Source organism: Prionailurus viverrinus, chromosome D1, assembly GCF_022837055.1.
Source record: "Prionailurus viverrinus isolate Anna chromosome D1, UM_Priviv_1.0, whole genome shotgun sequence".
Classification (NCBI taxonomy): domain Eukaryota; kingdom Metazoa; phylum Chordata; class Mammalia; order Carnivora; family Felidae; genus Prionailurus; species Prionailurus viverrinus.
This window is the reverse complement of record NC_062570.1, coordinates 65150780-65171996: the sequence shown is the minus strand read 5'-3', so window position 1 is coordinate 65171996 and position 21217 is coordinate 65150780. Positions and strand designations below refer to the sequence as shown.

At 46.9% G+C, this 21217-nt stretch overlaps 2 protein-coding genes across 6 annotated transcripts in view; one reads left to right on the top strand and one right to left on the bottom strand.

Annotated features, from left to right (window-relative positions):
- The window catches only part of RIC3 (RIC3 acetylcholine receptor chaperone), a 67037-nt gene extending 56614 nt beyond the window's left edge, over positions 1–10423 (top strand). For 3 of the 4 annotated variants that reach the window (XM_047823429.1, XM_047823428.1, XM_047823431.1), the window contains one exon: positions 6179–10423. In XM_047823429.1, coding sequence (XP_047679385.1) covers positions 6179–6651 — 473 coding nt within the window. In that variant the 3' untranslated portion in view covers positions 6652–10423. The remainder of the gene's footprint in view (positions 1–6178) is intronic. The other variant, XM_047823430.1, reaches the window with a different exon arrangement.
- Positions 10424–10506: 83 nt separating this feature from the next.
- TUB (TUB bipartite transcription factor) overlaps positions 10507–21217 on the bottom strand; it is an 88554-nt gene continuing 77843 nt past the window's right edge. For both annotated transcript variants that reach the window (XM_047823426.1, XM_047823427.1), the window contains exons 5-12: positions 20422–20589; positions 19279–19400; positions 18616–18813; positions 18220–18332; positions 17230–17347; positions 15593–15691; positions 15201–15372; positions 10507–14752 (exon numbers count right to left, since the gene is read on the bottom strand). In XM_047823426.1, the coding sequence (XP_047679382.1) occupies positions 14619–14752; positions 15201–15372; positions 15593–15691; positions 17230–17347; positions 18220–18332; positions 18616–18813; positions 19279–19400; positions 20422–20589 (1124 nt within the window). In that variant the 3' untranslated portion in view covers positions 10507–14618. The remainder of the gene's footprint in view (positions 14753–15200; positions 15373–15592; positions 15692–17229; positions 17348–18219; positions 18333–18615; positions 18814–19278; positions 19401–20421; positions 20590–21217) is intronic.

Here is a 21217-nt window from a genome sequence, read left to right as displayed (position 1 = left end):
TGCTGGTGAGGATGTGGAGAAATGGGAACCTTCTTGCACTGTTGGTGGGAATGCAAACTGGTGCAGCCGCTCTGGAAAACAGTGTGCAGGTTCCTCCAAAAATTAAAAATAGATCTACCCTATGACCCAGCAACAGCACTGCTAGGAATTTACCAAAGGGATACAGGAGTGCTGATACATAGGGGCACTTGTACCCCAATGTTTATAGCAGCACTCTCAACAATAGCCAAAGTATGGAAAGAGCCTAAATGTCCATCAACTGATGAATGGATAAAGAAATTGTGGTTTATATACACAATGAAATACTACTTGGCAATGAGAAAGAATGAAATACGGCCTTTTGTAACAATGTGGGTAGAACTGGAGAGTGTTACGCTAAGTGAAATAAGTCATACAGAGAAAGAAAGATTCCATATATTTTCACTCTTATGTGGATACTGAGAAACTTACCAGAAGACCAGTGGGGGAGGGGAAGGAAAAAAAAAAGGGAGGGAGGGAGCCAAACCATAAGAGACTCTTAAAAACAGAATAAACTTTTTGATGGGGTTGATGGGGGGTGGGAGGAAGGGGAGGGTGGGTGATGGGTATTGAGGAGGGCACCTGTTGGGATGAGCACTGGGTGTTGTATGGAAACCAATTTGACAATAAATTTCATGTTAAAAAAATAATAAAAGCAGTGAAAAAAATTTAAGGGAAAGGATAGTGTACTCTGAATACATAGAACTTTTACTTCCTGTAGTTTAGAGAATACCACAAAACTTAAAGCCAACTCTAAACAGGAAATATATTTGTGACAAGTATGACTGAAAAGAAGTTGATACCTTTTAGTATATAAAGAATTCTATAATTTATAAAACACTGAAATCCTCCTACATAAGCAGTACACAAAAGAAAAAAATGCACCTTGCTAACAAAACATTAAAAAGTATTTCAGTCTCACTAGTAATCAAGGAAATAAAAACTGGAATTCATTTTATCCTCCAGATTGCAAATCTCTTTATATAACCTTGTCCTGATATCCCGTTCATTTTCTGTCTACCTCTCAGGTGTTGAAATTATATAGAATTTAGGTCCAAGTGATACTAACTTTTAAGTATAGTAGCCTGTTTTAAGTATTTCTGAACAATGGCATTAAATTTCTAACCACAGTTTCAATTATTTTACATTGATAATTTCTACCGATTCATTGTTCAGTGCTTTCTCATATGCAGTATGTTCTTTCTCAATTTTTTTGATTTTTTTTCTTTGTATCAGAGTTCCTAAATGTTTCCACCCCTACCCTGTCACCCCCAAGTGTACTTGACGAGTACTTGGATATCTGCATATGCCATTTTTCACTTTGATACAGGTAATTTTGTGCTCTTTTTCTTTACACAGCTGAAGACGATTTGCTTCAAGATGACTTGCAAATAAAGTTGCTTTATTTTTCTTTGATGTTGAAAATGAGAAATCTTACCACAGTCTGATTCTTCTTCTCTGTAGGGAACCTGCTTTTAGTTAGCTAGTTTGTTTTCTGTCTGAAAATTCATAATCTTTTAATCCTTACACATTTGAATTTGGGAAGGTTCATTAGCATATCTGAGTGTATATGAAAATGTGGATTTTTCATAGTATTTCTGCCTAGCATTTAGTGAGTCTTTTCCATCTGAAGACTTGAGTCTGCAGCTAAGTGATCTTTTGTACCTTTTTTTTTTTCTGGTTCTTGCTTCCATTCAACCTACTCTGCCCTCATTCTAGAATTCCAGTGATTTGGAGATTGGGTAGTCCTGGGCCAGCTTTCAGTGCAGTGTGTATTTTCTCACAGTTTCGATCTCCTTTTCATTTTTACCTTTGTCTTAGAAGAATTTCTGGACTTTGACTTCTAATATACTAATCTGCCTTTTAGCCATGTCCATTTTGTTTATTTAAAAAAATGTGTTTTTTTAAATTTTTTTTTTAACGTTTATTTATTTTTGAGACAGAGAGCATGAACAGGGGAGGATCAGAGAGAGAGGGAGACACAGAATCGGAAGCAGGCTCCAGGCTCTGAGCTGTCAGCACAGAGCCCGACGCAGGGCTCAAACCCACAGACCGCGAGATCATGACCTGAGCCGAAGTTGGATGTTTAACCGACTGAGCCACCCAGGCACCCCTGTTTGTTTTTTTTTTTTTTTTTTAATGTTTACTTTGAGACAGCAAGTGGAGGAGGGACATAGAGGGAGAAAGAGAATCCCAAGCAGGCCCCATGCTGTCCATGCAGAGCCCAGTGCAGGGCTTGATCTCACGTACTGTGTTCATTTCAGTCTATTTTTTCCCTTTCTCAAGTTGAAATATTTTCTTTTTTTTTTTTTTAATTTTTTTTTAATGTTAGTTTTGAGACAGAGAGAGACAGAGCATGAATGGGGGAGGGGCAGAGAGAGGGAGACACAGAATTGGAAGCAGGCTCCAGGCTCTGAGCCATCAGCCCAGAGCCCGACACAGGGCTTGAACCCACGGACCGTGAGTTCGTGACCCGAGCCGAAGTCGGACGCTTAACCGACTGAGCCACCCAGGCGCCCCAATATTTTCTATTTCTAATAGTTCTTTTTTTTTTATTTTTTTAAAATTTAAATCCAAATTAGTATATAGTGAAACAATGATTTCAGGAGTAGATTCCTTAATGCCCCTTACCCATTTAGCCCATCCCCCCTCTCCCAGCCCCTCCTGTAACCCTCAGTTTGTTCTCCATATTTATGAGTCTCTTCTGTTTTGTCCCCCTCCCTGTTTTTATATTATTTTTGTTTCCCTTCGCTTACATTCATCTGTTTTGTCTCTGAAAGTCTTCATATGAATGAAATCATGTGATTTTTGTCTTTCTCTAATTTCACTTAGTGTAATACCCTCCAGTTCCATCCATGTAGTTGCAAATGGCAAGATTTCATTCTTTTTGCCGATTCTTTTTGATACTCCATTGTATATATATACATCTTTATCCATTCATCCATCGATGGACATTTGGGCTCTTTCCATACTTGGCTATTGTTGATAGTGCTGCTATAAACACGGGGGTACATTTGTCCCTTCGAAACAGCACACCTGTATCCCTTGGATAAATGCCTAGTAGTGCAATTGCTGGGTCCTAGGGTAGTTCTGTTTTCAGTTTTTTGAGGAACCTCCATACTGTTTTCCAGAGTGGCTGCACCAGCTTGCATTCCCACCAGCAGTGCAAAAGAGATCCTCTTTCTCTGCATCCTCGCCAACCTCTGTTGTTGCCTGAGTTGTTAATGTTAGCCATTCTGACAGGTGTGAGGTGGTACCTCATTGTGGTTTTGATTTGTATTTCCCTGAGGATGAGTGATGCTGAGCATTTTTTCATGTGTTGGTTGGCCATCTGGATGTCTTCCTTGGAGAAGTGTCTATTCATGTCTTTTGCCCATTTCTTCACTGGATTATTTGTTTTTTGGGTGTTGAGTTTGAGAAGTTCTTTATAGATTTTTGGATACTAACCCTTTATCTGATATGTCATTTGCAAATATCTTCTCCCATTCTGTCAGTTGCCTTTTAGTTTTGCTGATTGTTTCCTTCGCTGTGCAGAAGCTTATTTTGATGAGGTCCCAGTAGTTCATTTTTGCTTTTGCTGCCCTTGCCTCTGGAAATGTGTTGAGTAAGAAGTTGCTGCAGCCAAGGTCAAAGAGGTTTTTGCCTGCTTTCTCCTCAAGGATTTTGATGGCTTCCTGTCTTACATTTAGGTCTTTCATCCATTTTGAGTTTTTATGTATGGTGTAAGAAATTGGTCCAGGTTCATTCTTCTGCATGTTGCTGTACAGTTTTCCCAGCTCTAATGGTTCTTATTGCCTGTTTGCTCCCCCTTTTATACTGAGCCCTGGTTGGGTTTTATCAATGCAGTATTATTTTTAATATTACTGGGAATATCCATTATAAGTTGATATTAACTCCTGTTTCCTACATTGACTATTTTGTTTTTGTTTTTGTTCTTTTAGGGCTGTTTACATAGTTTGCTTAGTTTGGCTCCCCTGCTGACTTCCTCTTAGGATCAGTGAGTTTTGCTCATATTTTTAACGAAGTTCTTGAATAGCCAGTAATGTTGGCAGATAATGGGCTACCTTAGAAGCCCATTTGTGAGCCTATTTGATTTTCAGCAGGCCTCCCCCTCTTAAACTAAAGCAGATAGCCATGGAACTCCAAAGGTAGGCTTTGTTCTTGGTGTAAGGAGAAGGCAGGAACATGCCAGAAAATGGACATCTCTTAAGCATTCAGTGACTAGGAGCTAACTAGTAGGTAAGCCTCCCCAGGACCCCCTGCCCTTGACCAAGGAGGCAGTGAGGGCCTTGGGTAGCTAAACTCTTTTACCTAGCATTCCACCCACACACAGTAAGTTAAGCTTGGGAACTAAGATAGCATTGGCAAGATTCTTAACCTACTACTATCAGTGATGATGAGGGTATAAGATGGACAGTTGTATTTTTGTGTGTGTGTTTGTTTTGTTTGTTTTGTTTTTTTACATCACTGGTAAAAATAAAAGTGTATACATTCTTCTGGAAAGTAATTTGGCAGGGTGTAAAAAAGGCTTTTAAAATGTCTAATCCTAAACTTTAGTTCTCATATTTCCAGAAGTGTATCTTTTTTTAAGTTTCTTTTTGAGAGAGAGAGAAAGAGAGAGAATGCACCCACATGTAGGAGAGGGGCATAGAGAGAGGGAGAGGAAAAGGGGAGAGAGATTCCCAAACAGAGCCCAGCTCGGGGTTTGATTTCATAAACCGTGGGATCACGACCTGAGCCGGAATCAAGAGTCAGACGCTTAACTTAGCCACCCAGACACCCTCTAGAAGTGTATCTTAAAGAAATGGGGAAGTGGACATAGATTAATATTCAGAGATCTTAGCTGCTGTGTTACTTACAATAAGGGAGCATAGGAAAGAATCTACAGGTTTTACAGAAAAGGCATGGTAAGGCAGGTGAGTTATGTAGCTGTATGATGGGATATTTTGCAGACTTTAAAATGCCTAATGACATGGAGAAGTGCTCATGATCTAATATTGAATGAAAAAATGAATATAATATATGATAAAAAGGCCAGAAGCAACACAACAAATTATCATCAATGGTGGGATTCTAGGTGACTTGTGTTTTCTTTTTAAAACTTGTCTGTGTTTTTCAAAATTTTTACACTGAGTCTGTATGATTTATGATCAGAAAAAAAAAATAGTTCATGTTGTTAAAATATGTCTCTCCACACTCTACACTGCATCAAAAAAAAAAAAAAAAGACCCTTTTCAGAATTTGCAGGCAAAAAGTGGTTTGTATTAGGGTTGAAATTTGCCAATTATCATAATGTGCAAATGGATTTTGAATTCTCCGGCTTTTCACATCGTGTAGCGTGCACGGCTGCTGTTGCCAGCTCTGGCATATGAGCTCCAGCGAGGCCCATCTGCCGCTCTAGCGCAGCTTGCCTGACACAGATTTATTTCATTTCGTTCTTTAATTTGGCAACATTTTGTCTTTTCTTATTATCATAGCTGGAATTCAGTACCAGTACTACTTATTTTGTTTACCGGTTTGTTGTCTCTTTTGTTCTATTTTGTGAAGACGAAGAAGCCAACAACGGGGATTGTGTCTTGTGAAAACGCAGTTCCTGTCCTTCGGGATCTTGGGCATGTCTTGCTGGAGTGTGCTCTCTCTCTCTCTCTGACACCTGCAAGCCATTTCAGTTCTTTTGATTAGTGGAAGCCTTCGTGGTATATTTTTTCGAAGAGCTTAGTGTTCCTTTTCTTCTCCTCTCCCCACCCAGGAAGATTTGGAAATGGTTCCAAATAGAAATTATAAACATTAGCCTTGAGCTATGCTCTCTGGTGTTTGGTACTTTTTGTTTGTTTGTTTCTAACCGAAGGCTCATGTTTGTTTCATCTTCATCACTACAGCAGAAGTTGGTGGTGTGAGACTTCCGCTCCGCCCTAAGCACCCTGCACTTAAGAAGAGTTTTTCTTCTGAATTAGTTTGTATTTCAAAGAACACGGGGGTAGTCTGCCAGATTGCTAAGAATTTACTCAAGTGAAACTTTAGAACTGTTAGAGTCCTCTTAGAGATTTCTTGAATGGATTTGTTGGGACAGGATAGCTGCTGCCTAAGAAGCCTCTTTGAACCTAATACAAAGAATGTCTCTTCAACACAAAGTAAGACTTTTTGCTGCTTTTTTCTCTAGGTTACCCTGAAGAAACTTACCCAATTTATGACCTTTCAGATTGCATCAAGCGTAGGCAAGAAACCATCTTAGTGGATTACCCTGACCCCAAGGAACCGTCTGCTGAAGAAATAGCTGAAAGAATGGAATTGCTAGAAGGTGAAGAATCAGACCATTTGGGGTGGGGAGTGCCTACTGATCCCAGAGTCCAGGAAGATAGTTCTGTTACCTCATGTGACCCAAAGCCAGAAACATGTTCCTGCTGTTTTCATGAAGAGGAGGATCCTGCGGTCTTGGCAGAGAATGCTGGATTCAGTGCAGACAATTACACTGAACAAGAGGAAGCCACCAAAGAAGTATGGCCCCAAGACTTCAGGGATAAAGGGTTGGGCATCAGCACTGATAAAGCACATACAGATGGTACATTGAGGAAGCGGAACCCCCAGGGTTTGGAGTTGAAAACAGCTGGTTTGGGGAAGTATCCATTACTCTAGTCCCAAGGTGACCTTTCTCTCCCTTCTCCGATTTCATCCTTGGCCCTGTGCCCTATACTTCATTCTGTGTTTAAATATCCTAGCTAATCAGGCCACTACCATGGATATCATGTATCCTTCCTGGTGCTCAGACACCTGTCACCTTGTAAAACACGGTAGCAATTAGTATGAACATAATACAGCTTCACTCTTTATGCCTTTCTTCCACCAGAGAGTCGATCCACTGAGTAATTATGTTTGATCTATTGTACACTCAGGGACAGGGGTCTAACTCCTCGTGCTAGGAGTAGCAGATGGTTTACCTGTGAACGAACATCAGTTTACATGTGATGAGGACTTATGGTTGCAAAAGTGAAGATTTCAGAGTCCAAGATGTCTTATTCTTGGGCCTTGAGCAGGTTAGTGGTCTCCTGGGTTCAAGAAGAGAACATTTTTTGTGGGTATGATGGGGCCAGAGCAGGGTAGGACTCTGCTGTGTGAGCTGAAGCCCGTTTGCCACAGCAAGGGCCTTTTTAGGAGCACTGTTGCTGCCTCAGATACCTGCTTTTCTTCAGAGTAGCAGAAGCCCCCAGTGATTTGTGAAGGAGCCTGGAGACCTGTTGGGGGACTGTTTTGCTCCAGTATTGCCTGGATCTCTAGCTTCCTTTATCCCTGTTGTGTTCACAGAAGTGCCAACCCAGAAGCACCTTTATACCTCTGGCCCTCAGTGGCCAGAAGAAGGTTTAAATAGAGACTTTTTAGGCCTTGCCCTCCAGATCCAAGGTTTGAGGCTGTTAAGGCTACAAGAAAGCCGTGTGAGAATGCTGGTCCTCCATGAGATGCTCAGGTGGCCAGAGAGCCAGGGATAGGGAAAGAATCCATGTGCTTACAGCAGTCCTGGCCTGGAAGCTATTCTAAATGTGCCCTCTGCAACCACATGAATTGAAACAGAAGTGAGGACGACTGAGCTTGTAGACAAAGTGCCAGCCCCAAAGGGAAGTTGCAGCGTGTGTCTTTTGCAGAGAACCAATATAGCAGGGGCATATAGCCCCTATAGCTATATAGGCCAGGGGAAGAGACTATTTGTCCTCTATTCAGGTATCTGGGTCTTTTGAGAAGGGTCGGGAAAGTAGGAGGTAGGTTATGACTGGAAGGATTTTGACCAAACTAAAGACCTCATCTCTAAGGTGCCATCTGCCATGTGTCTTCTGGAGATAAAATGGCACCCAGGTATCCTGGCTAGTAAAGATGAGTGAATTCAGTTTACATGTAAGACCGGAGTTTAAAAAAGACACATTCCCAAGAACATTCCCAATCATAAAATGCAGAAGACGTGAAAATTAAATTATGTGAGGGTAGATAGAGCTTTTGGAGTTCCATTGTTCCTAGTTGTCTAAGATGCCAGGAAAATAGTTAAAATCACACATCTAAGCCTATAGACTGTCAAAAGGTATAGGATCATATTAATATGTCAGCTACCACTAGGCATTTCTTGTTGATGAAATTAACATTTTTGTTAGAGAAGTCATTGAAGACTGAGTCTGTAGGAAGTATATTGCATCTATCTCTGTGTAGAATATTTGATTCACTTTAAAGAATGTAGTTTAAAATGTACTATAAATGATCTAGATGTAATGCTTAAGGTAAAAAATAATGTAGGTGCTCTGAACTGTTTTGATAAATTGTTTTCCATTATTTCCTTTTATTCACTGTGAGGGGTTGATTTATGAGGAGTCCTGGGTCCCTGGTTCTAATTTCTTTTTTGCCTTAGCATATATGTTTCCATTATTAAGATGTGTTTGTTTCTAGCTTGTTCATTCATGTGTTCATTTAGACACTGCCCAGGGGTAGGCAGTGGGAGCAGGAGCTCAATTCCTAACTTTGAGAAACAAAATTTGGGAGCCTTGTCTTATTTATTATTTTCAGTGAACTATTAACTATAAAAGGGCTCAAGATGGTGAATTCTGCAAGCAGAGAAATGTCGGTCATGATTCCATCCATGCCTATTCTGTCCATAGAGTCTTGTTGGGTCCTTAACCCTTCTGAGTCTTAGTTTTCTCCTATCTAGTGCAGGGGAGTACAAGTCCAGGTCTCATAGGGTAGTTAGGAGGATTAAACGTGAACTCCTCAGTGCATATAAAACAGCATTAGCCCTCCTATCTCATACATAACCACTCAATAAGTGGTAGATAATTTACTTTTCTTGTACAAGGCTTTATGCTCTAATTGAGACATGGACCCAAATCTATAGAAACATAAAGATCATTTTGGCCAAAGTACTTCCAAGACACTTGACAGGCGAGTTGGATCTTGAGGCGTGCTGGGAACTTCAGGTGGCCAAGGAAGAGAACATTCTTGGCAGAAAGGGCAGTGTTAGACAAAACTGGTGTGAAAAGTGTGTGGATGTTCAGGTATTTTTGAGGATGGTATGTAAGGTGTTGCCTAACCAACTCTTTAATTTTGAATGTTAATCTTTGGGGGAAATGGCTTATGGGAATAGTTCCTGCCGGAAGTACTAAGAGCTCATGATGGTTCTTGCTGCCCTAGCTCTTGGTTGGCTTAAACAGCAATAATAAATATTAACATATTTATATTTTAGAAATTTTGATTATTCACCAGTTGTGTAGTCTTTTGGATTTTCCAGAATTATTTTATCCTTCAGGGATGACAATTATGTGTACATACAACTCAGGATGACCAAATCCTAGCACTGGTTTTCATTGTCATGCCTGCTCTCGCTCTCACCATTGTCTTCATTTTTCAGAACTGGTCTGGGCTGTGAACTTGGATGAGCCCCCAGGTACTAGTTTTCAGTGACCTTTGAGCACTGTGGCAGAGCATGGAGGACAGACAGTTGGCCTAGGAAGCCACTGCGTCACCTGGGACCATGCTTGGTTAAATCAGGTGGGTGATCCAGCCAGGTGATGCTCTTTCCTGTCCAATAAGAGCAAAAGAAAGCACCTTGCTAGCTCTAGGACTGGCAGTATACACACTCCAGAAACTACACCCAGGAAGGAAGGTGTGTTGAAGAATGGAGGCATAGTTGACCTTTAGAAGAGATGGCCTAGAAGAACCACACTCTCTGTACCTTCTAGGACTTGGGTGATCAATGACTCATGGTACAAACTAAGACACTTTGGGGAAAGGGGACTTTAATTATAATTATGCCAGCACAATAGGTGTAAACCAGGACCATCCTGGATGTATTTAAAAGACTTGTTTTTAACCTAACCACTAAACAACAAAAACCTCTTCCCTTTTTAGTAAGAACCTGTACTGTTGTTTTCCACAGAGGCAGAGCCAAGGAGATATAGGCCATGATTGAGGCAGGAAATTATCTTAGCCACATAAAAACTCCAAATCTAGGGTAAAAAATAAACCAACCCTATTTTTGTTCCCAAGGGCCGGGCCCTCAGGGCGACACTCAGGAACCAAACAGCCCATTCTTGCAGAGGACTGTGCTAACCTAAGTAACTTCTATCCTTAACTATTCTTCCAGCCTTTCCAAGCCTGTGTGTGTGTGTGTGTGTGTGTGTGGTTCTCACCATCCTTAAATTTGAAGAGCACAGCCAGAGACAGGACAGCCTCAACCCACATGATAGTGTTTCCAACCAAGCCATGATGCCTTCCCACCCACCCCCGAGGCTCTTAGGACAGAAGGAAATGAATGGTGTAGGAAAAAACTTTAGGTAAGAAAGGTTTTTTTCTCCTTTTCTACAAAGAAAAAAATGCACAGTCATGTTGAAACAGTTCAAGTTTAATTTGTTGATATATGGTCTGTACTTAGACAAACACTAAGTTCTACAACATATATAATGTCAACATGGGAAAATACCAACTTTGTCATTGCACATACCAGTAAATAAATACATTTGCTCAAGAATACCAAAGAGTTTATTCAAAAAGTCACTTAATAAAAGCACAGTTTTGCAAGTTTGTCTAAAACTCCAGATAATTTTGAACAAAAATGTCTGACCACTCCAGAATAGGAAAAGACAATCTTGTGCAAACAGACATACACATTCTAGGCATTATGAAAACTGGCTAAATGTATATTCCCAGCAAGAGAAGTGCCACCCATCCTGACCAAGTCCTCTTTGTAACTCTGGCCTTCATGAGGCCAGAGTCGGGCTTCCCTTTCTAAGCCCCTCAGAATTACTCTCTAGGAAACTCTGGATCTTGGCCTTATCTATAGCTCTGCCTGGACCTTGAGGGGGGGAAAAGGAGAGGGACAGGAAAACAGAAGAGAAGAAAGGGGTGTGACATGTTTCTTAGGAAAGAAAAAAGGCACAGTGATGAGCCAGAAAAGGTAGTGATGAAAGCAGGGATCAACTTTAATTCACCCTCTTACTGAAGGCTTGGACAGTCCAACCTCCTCAGCTGTAGACGAGAAAACCACCTAGAAAAACGTGCTTTGCTCAGAATCACCTAGCTACTAAGTGCAATAGTGCTCTCTATAAGACCAACTTGCCTCTCAACTTGGTCAGAAAATTAAACCTATCCCCAGTACTTCTGGGGTATTGCTTCTCCCTCCTCCTAATCCTGAGATGACAGACTTGCAAACTGGAGGTACAGAAGGACAGGTAACCAGTAAACTCAAAACAAGAGCCCATCCCTTGGCCTGTTCCTGGGGGCTGCTATAGTTCAGTGCCGGGCACAAGATCGCAGACTCCTTAAGCTATCTGGAAAAGTGTGCTCTGAGGGCCACCTGGTTATCCTGAGGTCACAGGTATAGCTTAGCAAAGAATTCTAGAAAGGGAAGGCCAGTGTTAGCACAGTAAGGGAAAAGCAGGGACTCCAGATAGGAAATGTCATTTGTGCTTGCATAACAGAGCCATGGTCATGGCTCACTGCAGACCCCACTGTGAGGAAGCATGTACTTACTAGGTTTGAAGTCCTCACTGCTGCTTATTAAATTTAGAACTGCCTCTAAATGTAAACTGGCAGAGCATTTATCTGTAAGTATTTCCAGACCCAAGACAAGCTTCTGCTTCTATAATTTTGCTGCCCTTTTTTGTCACTGAAGGATGCAGGCTCCGAAGGTCCTCTTCTAGCTTGTGATTATTACACTTGCTCGCTTCCAGTGCCTGTCCTCAGTATGAGTCTGGACCTTACCTGTTCCTCCTAAACTAGTGTCGTGATTTTTAAGGCACATTCACTAGAGTATGTTCAGATTCATCCAAAAGCATGCATATTTCTTCAGGTAATGCAAAATGGAACTGAAACTATAAAATTTCTTGGATGGTATCCTCCCAGTCAGAACCCCTGGGAGAAGGAGCTGCTACTTTCCCAGGTCTACTTTCTGATCAAAGAGCATGAAATGAGAAAAAAAAAAAAATCCACAGGTGATCATAACATCCTTATTCCTTTCCTACTCATCCTTAGAACTATAATCGTAGTAAGAAACCTCAGTTGGTGATTTGCAGATTGCCCTTTTCCCCAGTTACACACAGAGACACAGACACACACAGACAGACACAGAGCACCTTGGAGCCAGAAGGAAAGAAAAGCTAGATTTAGAGAAGAGTGGGGAAGTGAACATCACTGCTCTGTAGAAGAGCTGTTTGGGGTAAGAGGGAGTAGAGTTTTGGGTGGCCCCAGGAGCAGTACAGAGGAGCTGCCGAAGGTCCCAGCTGCCCACCACCCTCAGGGCCTGCTCATTTCCTCATCCAGTCACCAGGTGTGTAGAGGGTATGAAGGGCAAGAGCTGTTCCCGTGGGAGATGCTGAGCCCAGATGGTTTCCAGGGGGCCCTGGCAGCTTTTGAGTCTTTGGGCCCATGGAGAGGCCAGTGGACAGGGAAACCCAGCGTCACCAGGAGTGGGGCCTTAAGAAAAGACCTTGTGAGGCTGGAGCTCAAGCACCCATCACCTACTGCTCACCAGAGCTTTTTTCCCCAGGCCCGGGCCACACCAAGTTCCTGACCCCACCAGACTATCCAACCACCCTGCTCTCCTGCACATTTGCCACTGGGCTTCTACCTTTTCCACATGGCCATCTGGATTCCCCCCTCCCTAGGATCTACAACAGCTCATTCTACTTTAAAATCAGAGACGCCGCTTGACCCAGACTTGGGAGATCTAGTTTTCATCATCCCAACTGTCAGCAGGTCTCTTCCCAAAGTGAGGAGAAGAGCCAAACTAGAACTATGGAAAGGAGGAGGGCCCCACAGTACCTCATCAAGAAGTGGATCAGCCCTGGTAAAAGTCTCGTGCCCTCAAGAGTGGTCCGGAAACTAGACCAGTGGAAGGGCCTCGCACATATTCACACTAGAACAGGTGTCCCTTGCTATGAGCACTCAATGTAGGAAATCCTAGATTAGAAGGAAATAAGAACTCAGTACCTTCCACTTAGGTCAGAACAACTCCCCCTCACTACAGAACCTCACTAGACTAGTTAGGACTTATTTAAAAAAAATTTCTACACCACCTTTCCAAGCACACCTACTCTGAAGGGAGAAGCTATTCCTCCTTGCTTCCCCTTGACTTCTGACCACCATCTGGGCGAGTAGCGGGGGGGGGGTAAATGACAAAACAGGTAAGGGCTTGGCTTAGCGTTTCCAAGTCTTCAGGGTAGATGATGCCATCCCAAGAGGAGGAGGATGGAGGGGGGAGATCAGGCCCAGCCCTGGAACACTCACACCCCACCCATCACACCCGAATAGAGAAAGGGGCAGCAGCCTTGCTAAGGCCTGCCCCCTGAGCCAAACACAAGCCAGTCTCAGAGTGATACCCAAAAAGCCAGCTTTCAGTCTCTGTAACCAGACAAAAGGGTGAGGGTATGCAGGCTGGGTCCCAGGAAGGCCAGAGAACCAGTTTCTTGGGGGATGGTAGGAACAAAGAAATCAAGGGAGCTGAACTTTGCCACTAACCAGCCAGGTGACCCAGTGCAAGTCCCATTCCTGTTATGATTCACCTAAAGTACTACTAGTTCATCACTAAAGGCCCTGCCATCTCTGAGCTCTTGTGGTTCTAAAATACTCCCTGCTTTCTTCACCCTGCCCCACTCCCACCCAGGAAGAACCACACCTTGACTGACCATAGGAGGAGCTGAAGCACAGGCAAGAGCACTGAGCTGGAATTTCTTCCTGGAGCATTCCAGGGTTCAGGAGTAGTGCTCTGCCCACTAGAGTCCCAGGCCCGCCTACCTGTGTGCACTCAGGCTCACAAGCTGGTCCCTGTCCACATTTACTGGGGATAGTGCAGGAACTGCTCAGTAGAAAGCTCCTCCGGCAGTTGACAGGACGCCCGAGATAGCCCTGGTCCAGGGAGCCTTTCCGTGTACCTCTTGCACGTGGACCTGTGTCCTACAGGCCCCATCCTCTAACACATCTGGCCTGGAGGCCCAGCCTCCTACTGCCTGTCTCTGTGCACATGGAGAAAACCTCCCACAGCCAGGCCCCTACAGTCCTGACAAGGTCCTGCCACTCACCTTTCCCAAACCCCTATAACTCCTCCCAGCCTGGCTGAGGCCTTCTGAAGCCAGAGGACTTTCTGTAGTTAGCAAAGGACTTGGTAGCCGATCCTTGCCCTTCTGTGTAAAGTTGATGTACCCAACACACACACTGTGCCCTTCACGAATGGGGGACCCGTTGTCCCCTGACTCCTAGGCTGAGGGGATGGCTGGGCCACAGGAGCCCTGCATTGTGCTTCCTCTCCCTCTACACATCTTCCTACCTTCCAGCTGAAGAGGCCACCCAGCTTGGCAAACATGATTGCAGCAGGATACTAACCCAAGAGTTGGGGGTGTGTGTGTGTGTGTGCAGCCCTTGGGGCACAGGAAGAATTCATTCTGGTCCATTCACACACACCTCCCCCATCTAGTCCTCTGTCTCAGCAGTGGAGGCGGGTCTGAGCTGGCTGGGCCAGGGAGCCACCGAGAACAGAAGGTTCATCTGGCAGGAGGCCTATGTACAGAGGGTAGGCAGGGCTGTCTCTGCAGGCAGCTCCACTCCAGGCTGGGCAACCCCAACGGGCACAAGGAGGCCCTCTACTCGCAGGCCAGCTTGCTGTCGAAGCTGGACAGGGCGATGGCGAAGGCCTGCAGCGCACACAGTGGGTAGTTGTAATCCATGGTGAACACATCCTCTGCTACACGGCCAAACTGCATCACAATGTAGTCCGCTGGAGGCAGGCACAAGTGTGCACAGAGAGAGAGAGAGGACAGGGCAGTGATAGTAGAGATGAGGAAGCAGGAAGAGAAGGGAGCCGAGATGCCAAGGGAAATCCCAAAGGAGGTAAAACACAGACCGATGGGGAGAAGTGGTGGGAAAGAGGGAGCAGATGACACAAGGAGAAAGACAGACGTATACACACCAGAAGACAGAAGAGAAAAAGTCCATTCAGAGGGTGTTTCCACACCTGAGACTGCTGACTAGGGTTAGGGCTCCAAAGAAGGTTCTTCCAAAGGCCTCCCCGTCATTATGGTTAGAGAGCTCTTGACATCTGACCTAAGCCGTATGACCCACGTCCTTAAGCTCTGGCCTGTAAAGGCTGGGCTGGGTGAGTGAATCCTGAGCTACAGGCCATGGCTACCACGTGGATGATAATGAGTAAGGGCAGAAACACTCACGGTCATTGCCATGGATGATCTGGAAGTTCTTCACAGAGGCCTGTGTGACGCGCCCGTGGAAGTTGAGTACATAGGACTGTGTGTCATCATTCCAGACAGGCGTCTTGTTTTGTAGCTCAATGATACTCTCCGTGTTCTTATTCTGCCAGCGTGCTAGCAGCGTCTCGTGCTCCTGGGAAGGCAGCCTCCCCTGAGCCAGGCCCAGCCCTGTGCTGCCGCACCACAACCACCCTGAAGAGGGATGTGCCCTGGGGGTGGGGTTCTTAGATTTCCCTAGACCTCCACAGCTTCTTACACTGTGTCTCCTCCACAGACACAAGCCAGCTACAGTTCTGTCCACAGAAGTGCATGCAGAGGCTGGGATGATGGGGAAGGGGTGGGCAGAGACTCACGTTTCGGGGCCGGATGGAGACTCTCTCATGAACCATGTTCATGCCTGGGACAATCACACTCATCTTCCGTGGCCCCTTGAAACCTAAGACGTTTGTCTCCTGGAAAACAAACACAGAGCGAGAACTCAACACTGGAAAGGACTCTACTTACCTCACGGAGAGATGGCAGGGGCATGGGGAGAGGGACTAAAGATGATGAGCTCGTTTCCAGCCTCTCCACTTGAATGTCTAACAGGCATCTCTAAACTTGACACATGCAGAACCAAGCTCCCCAATCTCCGCTCTGCCTAAACCAGCAACACCTACAGTCTCTCACTTAATTCTTCCATTTGTTCATTCTTGACTCCTCTCTTTCACTCACAACCCACTTCTAATCCATCAGCAAATGCTGTCAACTCGACCTTCAAATTATATCCAGAACTCAACCACTTTCTACCAGCATCACGTCTCACCAAGATGACAGTAATAACCTTTATCTGGATTCCTTGTTTCCAACCTTCCCTGCCCCCCCCCCATCTTTTCACACAGCAGCAAGCAGTCAAGTCCCATGCTTTGCCTCCACTGTTCATTCACATTAAAAGCTGAAGGACTTACCCTGACCACAAGGCCTCACATGGTATGGCCCCATCACTCTCCTCTCCACACCATTTGCTCTCCTCTGCACTCACTCTGCCCTCCTTGCTATTCCCCATACATGCCAGTCACTCAGGACATTAGCACTGGCTGTGTTCTCCCCTACACCTACATGGCTGGCTCCAACTTCCTTCCGGGCTTTACCCAAGTGCTACCTCAGGGAGACCCTCCCTACCATCCTTCCTAAAAGCTTACACATGCCTAATATTTCATATCCCTCTTCCCTGCTTTGTTGTTTCCTCTTCACATTCATCAGGAACATTATTTATTTTGTTTATATGTGTTATAGCTTGTCTCCCCTACCAGAGGTTTAAGGTATAAATTTACATCTCTCTTCTTCACTATTGTATCTTCAGTGCCTCAAACAGTACCTGCAACACAGCTGGGGCTCAGAAAGCATTTGGAGTTTTGGGCTGCCTCCCCAAAGGTGACCAGCAGGTGGCAGCACAGGATCATACAAAACAGCTACGAAGCTCCCAGACTGGCCGCCTTAGAAGTATCCGTGTCCAGGTTAATGGAGGTACCAATCCCCCATTTTAAAATGGAGACAAATCCCCTGTATTTATATTCCAGTTTGGTCATTTAGAATCTATAGGACACTGGCAAGTGACCCAACCTCTGAGCTTCAGTTTCATCTATATGATAAAAGATATAAGACTGAGCTCTTAGGTTGTACATTCAGTGAGATGATTATTCAAAGGGCCTTGTAGTCCATGAGGGCCTACATACCAAAGGGAGGACATGAGGGATGACCCAGGCCTCCTGTCTCCTTTCCCAGAGGCTCCCAGGCTGGGCTATATAGAGCTCACCTGGTTCCCAAGGCTCCCTGGCCAGATGGCCATCTGTGGTCTGAGCTCTGAAGACAGGGGCCACTCCAACAGAGAGCAGCCCAACTCTGTACAGTCTTGTCTACTCACAAAGCGAGATGGGAAAGCCCACAGGTTGGACAAGTCCTCCGTGTCATGTCTAACTTGGAGACTAGAGACCAGGAATGCAAGACTCACATAGCACACGGCTGCCAACTCCTGACGCAAGGCTCCACTTTCCAAAGTAGAGGATGATGCCTTCTGAGGGTTGACTCCATTGTCATAAACGGTGAACTTAGTGCCCATGAGGTTAGACCTGAAGGACAGGCAATCGATAAAGGATCATGCACCTTCTGCCCTAAGGCAGGGAAAAGCTCAGTCTGTCCCATGAGGAGCCTGCAGAACATACTGGATTGAGCCAGGAACAGACCTGGGTGGGGGGGACCCCGCTCACTGAATCCCCATGTTTGATCATGGGCACAAGGCCTGGATTTGCTCTGAAGAGAATCAAAGGGCATCTTAGTTCAGTGAGGGAAATTCCAGGAGGTAAATCTGGGATCCACAAGTTTCCCTCAAGGAACAGGAGTGCTCCTCTCATGGGAGGTGAGCAAGCACAACGGCATGTGGCAAGACTGTAAAGGGGACTCAACATCCTGTAGAGAGTGGATATCACAGATGAACTCCTCTGTCCCATCCAGCCCATGGTGTTGGTCCAGCCCCGTCTCCAGCATTACCTCCTCATCTCTAAGCTTGACTTCTGTTTCCCCGATCTGGCACTCTGCTCCTCAGCAAACATTCCCCAAGAACTAGCTCAGAGCCCTTCTCCGATCCCAAGGTTGCATTCTCTTCCCTCAAGGGCTCTAGCACAGACCATGGGGCCACAGCAGCTCTTCCATGGTGGCCTACATCTTCAATGACTTCCTGAGATTTTGATCCACCACTCTTGGCAGGCCTGTGCCCCACTCGCCTGGGAGCGGCTTAGGGTAGGGTGCACAAGGTCCATCCCCAAGTCTGGCTCTAGAATGGCACAGACCTGGGCCTGTGGTTGGATCTGATGGACAGATGGAATTCCATGAGCGGATCTGACCCCTAACCTAGAGCTCCTTCAGGGACAAGACATGCCCTGTCCAGGGTCTGGCCCTGCCCCTCCCTCCCACCCCTGCCTGCTTCCCAGGGGAGCGCTAGTACCGCAGTTTCCCGATGTAGCTGTCCCCTCCTCGAGACAAGTCTGTTGGGTCCACAGAGATGAGGTAATTGGAAGTTTTACTCTTCTTTCTCTTCCTTCCCGCCAAGAGGAACACCTTGGGGAATGGAGCAAAGTCACGTTCCAGGCCCAGCCTCTGGTCACAATTACGGGTGCCCCTCACACACACGACTCTCCCTTGCGTCAGCTCCTGAACATATGTGTGTGCACACACACATGTGCACCAGCAGACACAAAGGTACGCACCGACCAGGTACGGAGGCTTCTGTCCCTTTGGGGGAACTGAAAGGTCAGTGTTGGATCTGAGGCTTCCGGTCACATCCCAGCCCCGGGACCTCAGGCCATCCCCTGGCAGAACTGCAGGTGCAGGCCAACCTCACCTTCTTCCCATCCTCGCGGTCCAGGTGCAGGAAGTAGGTGGGGTACATCCCCCGATCCATCCCCTTCTTGTCCCGCGTGATGCGGCACTTGATGGTGATACCTTGGGGGGCCGGCCTCAGTGCAAACTCCTCAAGATCCTGGACCTCAACATCCCCCGAGGGTTCTGGGGCTGTAGGGCTGGGGGCCGAGGCTGCCTCCTACCGGGGAGAGAGTAGGAGCCTGATGCCCCAGAGATCTGGAGCAGGTGCAGTTGGCAGTCTGGGATCCAAAGCTGCCCTCTGGGGTGGTGGTGGTGGGAACTGGGGCAAGGTCCTTGGGACATGGGCCTGGCCATGCTGGCCCTGGGGTCAGCAGCCAGCACCTCAGCCCTTCTCCCACCTCAGCTGTCCCTGGGGGTGGAGACGGAGGATGTGGGCAGGTTCTCAGGGCCATCCTGTCCAACTCGAGCCCTACCCCTCCGCCCCCCCCACTCCTGGCCTGACTGGGGAGGAGGCAGGATAGGAGGACAGAAGAGCCCTGGTCCAGAGAAGCTCCTGGTGGGCACCTAGGCCTAGTCCCAGGAGAGCCAACTATCATTTCTTCACACCCATTCCCCTGCAGCCCAGATGATCACCCTCTGAAGACTGCCGTCCACACCCCTGCTGGGCAGGAGAGCGCCTCACCCTGACAGACTTCCTGCTGGTAGCAGAGCTGGGGCGGGTGTTGCTGTTTAGCTGGGAAGAACTGGAGCTATTCTCGTCCTCATCCTCCTCTTCCTCTTCAAAGCTCATGCTGCTAGAGACACCTGGGCCAGGCAGGGGAGCAGGCAGGGCCGAGGGGTCACATATACATGCCTGGACAAACACCTGTTCAGAAGCACTGAGCCACCCGTACACGTACAGCCATATGTACACACGTGGGTACACACACACACCCAAATATACACAAGGACACATTCTCTCAAGCGCACACGTGAGCTGGGGATGCTCACAGTCAGTGTGTGACCCCGCCCCAGCTTTAGCTCAGTCCCCCCATGAGTTTCCCCCAAACCCCCAGTCACAGTGCCCAACTCCTGGGTAGTGAGGCCTGAGCAGAGCTGACCCTGTGCAGGGGGCCTTCATGACCACCAGAGGCGTCAGCTGGCACAGGCAATGGCATCTGCTTGGGGGAGGCCCAGTTCCTCACCCAGCCTGATGTGCAGGGGCTGCCGACTCCCCTCCCAGCCTGTCTGCGGCCTTCTGTCTACGCATTGCTCCCCACCTGGAATGCTGTCCCCAGCCTCACGCTGCCTCAGTGGCCCTTTCTCCAGGAAGCCGGCCCTGATCTGACTTGTTGGAGCATGTGGCACTGCCAGGCTTCCCTCTACCACCGTGTGCCAGGGACTCCCTCAGGCAGGGCTCACGGAGGTGCAACTCTGGGCAGCAGGTTTCCCGGGAGGATGTGCCCTGCCTCTCGGCATTCTGGCTCTGCTCCCCGAGCTGAGCAGGTACAGGGGAAACATTGTGCAAAAGGAGCTTTTTCAAAGGAACCAAAGGGAAAGGAAATCTGTCTCCAAACCCAGACCTCCCTGGGGACAGGAGATGGAAGTAGGGAGAGAGGGCTGGGCTGTGGACAGGTTGCTCACTCCAGTTCACATCTATTTCCCTTAACTTGGCCTTATCAGGGGCCCCTACACCCAAGTTTCTCATTGGTGTCCAACTGTGCCCCCCTACCAGGGCCTAGGAGGGACCGCAACAGACACAGGAGGACCATGCTCCTCCAGAAGGGTACATCTATGAACCTGGGACTGAGCTTTGGGGGTGTCACTGAAACCCCACAGGGCTCACCCTTCCTCTGCATCGTGGCACGGAGGTCCTGCCCGCTGGGCTGTGCGCCCCCACCAGCTGCCGTCTCCCCTGCGTCCTGGGCGTGGTCTGACTGGCCCACAGTCAGGATCTGCACCGGGCCTCGGGCCTCACACTTGTCTTCTGCCAGTGCTGCTGGCCCGCTGGTGCCTGCAGGCCACGGACACTCCTGAGTTCCGTGGGGATTCGGGGGGAGGGAGAATCTGGATTCTCAGACATCCTTAAAGTGGGTGAGGGACGAGTGGGGAGACTCTCTGCAAAACTTTATTTGCAAAACTGATCTTTAAAAAAAACTAATGATCGCTGCCAGCCTGTTAACGATCGGTAAGCTACGAAGGGACATGGACTTCGTTTCTTCTGCTGTTCCCCCAAGTTAGCTGCCGAGGGTTGGTTTGAAATGCTTCACATCCCTATGGAAAAACAGCCATCTACAAAACCAACTGCACAGTGAAAAGGACAAGATGGAGAACAAAGATCGATCGTGACCAGACCCAAGGCCACCACTCGTTCACAGACGTGACCAGCTCCTGGTTACCAGTGCTGATCTCTCTCTCTCTCTCTCTCTCTCCAACACAGGCACACCCGTGCTGCTCGCTCACTCACGCGCGCGCACGCGCTCGCTCTCTCTCTCTCTCTCTCTCTCTCTCTCACACACACACACACACACACACACACACACACACACACACGGTAACTCATAGACATCATTCGAAACATATGGGGCCTCCTGAAAAAGGTGGGGTTTGGCATACACTCGCTTTCCCACATGGAAGATCTC